The following is a 5,670-nucleotide window of genomic DNA, read 5'->3' on the forward strand; positions in this document are numbered from 1 at the left end:
ATTTACATACGTTTAAATTTGAGCAACCAGAAGAATGAGAAAGAAAGCAAAATAGCTAAATGTATGCGTTGAAACGTATTAATTATTTAGTTTTTATATTATATATTATTATATTTTAAGGGAGTTAGTAGAACTAGATATTTGAGCAGCGGCTGTTTTGAGCTGCGAGTTGGGAGGGCCTAAGTAAATCAGAATGAGTAATATCAAAAAATATACATAATTTTTTCATAAATGTTAAGCGATGGGCAGGCCATTTTGTTAATTTTGTTAGTACGTTCTTGAAGATATTCTTCTATACTATTTATATCGGTTAGCTTGGCTTTCTCTTGTAGAGATGGCTCTTGAGAGAAACAAAGCTTAGCTTAAGAAATAAATTCAACGTTAATCAAACTTAGAGATACCAAAGAAGCTGCAAGTGCTATAGCAAATACTATATATATGAGATTTGATTCAGGTAAATTATTTGTATTTAAATTTAATTTGTGTAGCTATTGTGCTGCAAGCTTGAGACACTAAAATTTAAATTCATGTACGCTGCATTAAAAATTTTAGTTAGACTCAAGTGGCTTTCGATTTATGTGCACAACTCAACCAAATAAAATTAAACATATTTAAAGTCAATTTTTATAAATTCGCTAACACTGGAGATGGAGCAGATTGGGAAATCCTTTGCAGCTGCGCGTCTTTGTGCGTCGCTCGCTCTGCGTCTATGTCTACTTGATATTGCTGGCAGTGCCCCAATGGATGTATCTGACTACAGTGGCTGCCGAACAGCACATTATCTATCCCTTGAGCTGTTTCCTTGCTGCGCTGCTGCTGCTGACTGCAGCTCAACTAAAATTGCTGCAGCAGGAGCTGCGCTACTTGTGCGTATTTTTGTTCTATGAGCTGATCACGCTGGGCTTGGGCACTTATCTAATGAACAACGATATGCAGCTGATCAAGTGGGCAGTAGCTATGGCGCTGCTGGTTTGTTGCTTGATTCTGTGGCTTTGCTATTTGCTTATTGAGCTGAATCCTTATAAGCTGGCAGGCTGCGCTTTGCTGGGTCTGCTGGTCAGCATGACGCTGTTGACTTTGCATTTGCTTGGCGCTTGGCAATTTAATTTAATTTGTGCTTTGGTTTTATTTGTCTGCAGCGCTTTACTTTTGATGCTCGCGCAGCTGCTAATTAACTTTGCTAATCAGCGCGTTTTAATTAAACAGGATTTTGTTTTGACGGGCTTGCTGCTCTATCTGCACTACGAGCTAATGTTGCTCGCCTGCTTCATATTCACACAATGGATCAAGACCTTCAAGCAGCTAAGGCTGCCACGTGTTGTCTGACGTGCTGGCATGCAAGGCTGCATATCAATGCAATTCCCATCAGCAATCAGCAATCCCAGCTTGATTTCTATACATGAATCATCGACTTACCGTTTGCCGTTGCCTTTTATGTCTATTGGCCTCCATCATCCAGCGGCCTCAATCACGTTCCATAATCAGCGTACTCTCCCATCTGTCAACTCTCTGAATCATTCACGCGATATACGTGACTTTCGGCTGAAAAGCAAATACAAATAAAATATATATTTTTCATATAATCAAATAAATTTTTTTTTCAATGCTACTGCGTATATTAATTATTAGTTATGCTAATTTGTAATAATATGAAAAAGTGCTACACATTTTTAAAGCGCATTTATTTAATTAATAGTTAATATTTGTGCTTTAATATGTTAACTAAATTTGTTAAGCACTATTTCTTCATAAAAAGTATAAACTATTATTTATTTTTGACATATCTTTTTTTTACACTCTAAAAAAACTATTAAATATTTTTAAAATACTTTTTTTTAATCATGACTGTCAATATTTTGCTTAAAAAAAAACATTTATATATTTGGTTCAGCTAGAATTGATTTTAATTTTAAGTAGTTCATTTAATCATTTTGCGCAGACCACAATATATAATAAATAAATAGGCATGTCCTGTGTGTTGTTTGGTCGCTCATTAATTTATGTTGATTATTTTATAATTATTTATAATTAAAACAGTAGTTTTGAAACAAAAGTATTAAACATTGTTTATTTTATATTATATTTTTTTTTAAGTCTAAAATATTATTTATTTTTTATAACTGGCTGCCATATAATTATTTTACATTTTTAAAGCAGTAATTTTTTAACCAAAATTATTAGGTATTGTTTATTTTATTTAATTGAGTCTAAAATATTTCTAAATATTTTTTGCATACAATTTTTAAAAGAAAAATTAATAAAAAAAAATATTTAAAAATTTTGTAGTTGAACTTGCAGTTAATTTAAATAATTTCAAAACTTTTTATTTTAAAAGCAAAGTTTTCGTAATAAAATACACAAAATAATTGCCAAATGTAATATTATTTATTTAAATTATAACAATAATGCAAGCATTTAAATCCGCATAAAATAAACTTTAACAATTGAAAATTGTATTAAATTTAAATGCAGCTAATTTTTCATATGTAATAGTTAAAGCATTAGATATATGGCCATTGGTTACTCGCTGGTTAGCCAATAAATTAAAGCTGCAAAAATATTTGAGGGCGTGGGCTGGGGGAGGGGGCGGCAGCAATGACAAATGGCAAATCGTAAATAAATAGTATTGGGATAAAATGAAAAGAATGCAGTGAAATTTTAGTGTTGGCAACTGGGCAATTGAAATTGTCAATGTTATGGCTGCTGATTGTTGTTGCTGGTGGGTGGGTTGGGTGGATGGTGTAGAGGTCAACAACGGATGCAATTCCTACAAAATGATAATTTATGATAATGATGCTTCCGCTACACACACACAAACAAACACATACACACATAGACGCGCTTTGCAGCATAAAAATCAGAAACGAGGCACAAAAATGACAAAATTCGCTACTAAAAGTGGCTGCTGGACTGGGGGGTGGGGGGTGTGGGGTGCAGCTCGTGGTTGTGCAACTGGCCTCGCATATTTATTGATAATTTCCGTAATTTCCAGCGACAAAGCCCAAAAAGCGGAAGTTAAACCATTTGCTGCACGCCTGCAAAAAGGACAATAGTTAACTACAGACTGCCCCCCAAGTGGGTGGCATGAGGCGTGAGTGTGTTGAGCCCCATATCAAAGTGCCTATCGATTGCCGTCGATTTGCCTTGTTATTGTCTCGTCCTCGTCGTCGTCGTCGTCGTCGTCATCGTCTGTGCAATTGTTTTGACTGCCGTCTACTATTTATGGGTTACGCTTGAGCAACAACAACAACAACAATAGTCAGTTGGCCCAACTGTGTTTTGGTCTATTGTTATGATTATGATAAACATTAACAACAAAAGGATGCCAACTGACAGTTTCAGTATTCAGTTTGTATTTGAGTTTCCCGCCTGCATTCATACTAATGACCTTGAAAATTAGTTCCTGCCATGCATAAATCTTGCAGCCACGCCCACCACCAGCCAACAGCGCCTCTTTAGAGTAGTGCGCAAAAATGATTACCTACAATTATTGTTTATTTATTACTTTTGCGCAGTTAAGGCAAATTAATTGCTCACACACACGTTTATATGCATGTTTATTTAATGTTTTGTAATATTGCTAGAGCTATGATAGTGTTTCGTGTTTTGCCAATTATTGTGAGTGGCGCCTTTAAATGCATAAATTAATGCACAGTCAGTCGCATAAGTATGCGTATGCCGATGCACAATTGAATTAAGCAAGCTGAGCCTTAATATATTTTTCAAAGCTTTTAAATTGTTATATAATTAATTAATAAAAACAGCTGCAACATTTTCAATTAATAAACATAGCAACAAATAAATATTTAAAAAAATACTGAGCTTATTTTAATAAATTAAAATTACTGCGCGCACTAATTTCAATTTTAATTGCATAAACATCTTAAGCTTGATTATGAAATTAATAAATATAAATTGAAAAAAATTGCAGCTTTCATTTAAAAAATTTTGTTTTTTGTTATATTACAATAAATTTCTCAATTAATTGGTAATTTAATGTTAAATATTTTAATAACTAAACATTATTTAATAGTTAAGCTGCTTTTCAAAATAATAAGAGAGTTGCATTATTTTTTGGGAGTCTTAATTTATAAATTAATTAATTTATTTTTATGCTTCCTAGTCAATTTTTCAAATTCTAACTTTAATACATTAAACCCCAATATTTTAGGTATTTTCTTTGCTCATTTATTAAGTTCTAAAACTATTTAAAATCACAAACAAATGTCAAAGCTTTACTGCAATATAAATATCCTTACAGATATCCCCAATCTATTTTATTGAACTGCAGCACTTTTCTGTATTTTTCGCAACTCATTTGCGCGAATTTAAACTGCACTTTTGCATTTGTTGGTCGGTTGGTTGTTGATGAAACTGCAAAATACTTTTTGGCTTATCTGGCTTGCAGGCAACACTTACGGGCGTAGCCTTGTTGTCCTCGCTGCAGCAGCAGCAGCAGCAGCGAAATGGCAGCAGCATAGCAAATGGAGCTAAAGTTATGGCCGCTGCGGCAAATGCACAAGACTTTGACTTCCGTTATGTTTTGGCTGGCGCAGAGTTCGGCGGGGCTGGGAGGGGCAGCAGTCGCGCTGCAAACTTTAGCCCAGGATAATGCGAACCCAAAAAAGTAGTGTTTGGCATAAAGTTATGCGGCAAACCAAACAACAATAAAATAATATAATATTATTTTTTTAACACACTACAAGCTGCTCAACTCCCACGCCTTGGCTGCTGCTTCCAAAATTCGCTCATAAACTTTGAAGAAATATCGAAAGTTTTCGACGCTTTGCAAAAAGCTCAGAGCGAAAACTGCAAACTGCGAGATGAGCGCGAGAGCACACACACACATACACATAGAGACTGAGAGACAGACACACGCACACACACAAAAGGCTACAAAACTTATAACGAGAAAACTTTGGCACTTGGTAAATGCGCGATAAAGAAACAAACCGAACAAAACAGAACAGAGAGTACAGCACAGAAGTAAAGTGAACAAGTGGAAGAAGAGCAGCCAAACTGCAAATAAATAGACGAAGGAGCTGGAGGAGCTGAAGCTACGTTTGATATGAAGCAACGCAACTTGGCACAAAAATAAGCGTAGAAAAAATGAGGAAATGTGAAAACAAAAAGAAAGTTAAATGCGCCAATGGCAGAAAAGCGACAGCATCAAAACGAATTACAAATGCGCTTAAGTCAATCAAAATATATAATTTGTCATATAAACATATAATATTTTATAATTTGCTCTTATAGCCTTTTAGCTAAGCGCACTTAAGTCTAATGTTAGTGTATATTAATTGTTGCTACTTTATATGCTATTAAAAGTTGCTCAACCTTACAAACGGAGCCAAAAGAAATTGCCAGGCTTACAAAAAAAAAAAACGAGCTGGGAGAAAAAACTTTTGCCGCCACAAATTTGTGCTACACAATGCGCCTCCCGAGCAGCAGGACACTCTCGCAGTGCCACAAAAGTTGGCGCAGCTAGAGATGGGGGAATAGGCAACTTAAGAAAACTCATTCGCGCGTTTTAACTAACTAGAAGAGCAGGATAGCACACGCAGCAACAAATAAAAAATAAAAAAACTTGTATATACGGGCAAAAATTATTATTTACGCACGGATGGTGTCATCTAATTATGAATTCATTTTGCTTGCTGAGCAGTGCAA

General features: G+C 34.9%; 1 protein-coding gene across 1 annotated transcript; it reads left to right on the top strand.

Annotated features, from left to right (window-relative positions):
- The first annotated feature begins 653 nt into the window (after positions 1 to 653).
- Positions 654 to 1,550, top strand: LOC117134957. Its single transcript, XM_033294599.1, has 2 exons — positions 654 to 969; positions 1,207 to 1,550. The coding sequence occupies exons 1-2, from the start codon at positions 745 to 747 to the stop codon at positions 1,324 to 1,326; spliced, it is 345 nt and encodes a 114-aa protein (XP_033150490.1). The 5' UTR covers positions 654 to 744; the 3' UTR covers positions 1,327 to 1,550.
- The last annotated feature ends 4,120 nt before the right edge of the window (positions 1,551 to 5,670 follow it).

This window comes from Drosophila busckii, chromosome 2L (genome assembly GCF_011750605.1).
Source record: "Drosophila busckii strain San Diego stock center, stock number 13000-0081.31 chromosome 2L, ASM1175060v1, whole genome shotgun sequence".
Classification (NCBI taxonomy): domain Eukaryota; kingdom Metazoa; phylum Arthropoda; class Insecta; order Diptera; family Drosophilidae; genus Drosophila; species Drosophila busckii.

Excerpts from the sequence above, each read along its gene's own strand:
- LOC117134957 (XM_033294599.1), top strand. The coding sequence starts at position 745 with ATGTATCTGACTACAGTGGCTGCCGAACAGCACATTATCTATCCCTTG. Across the intron at positions 970-1,206 it reads CAGTAGCTATGGCGCTGCTG|GATTTTGTTTTGACGGGCTT; the intron begins GTTTGTTGCTTG and ends TTAATTAAACAG.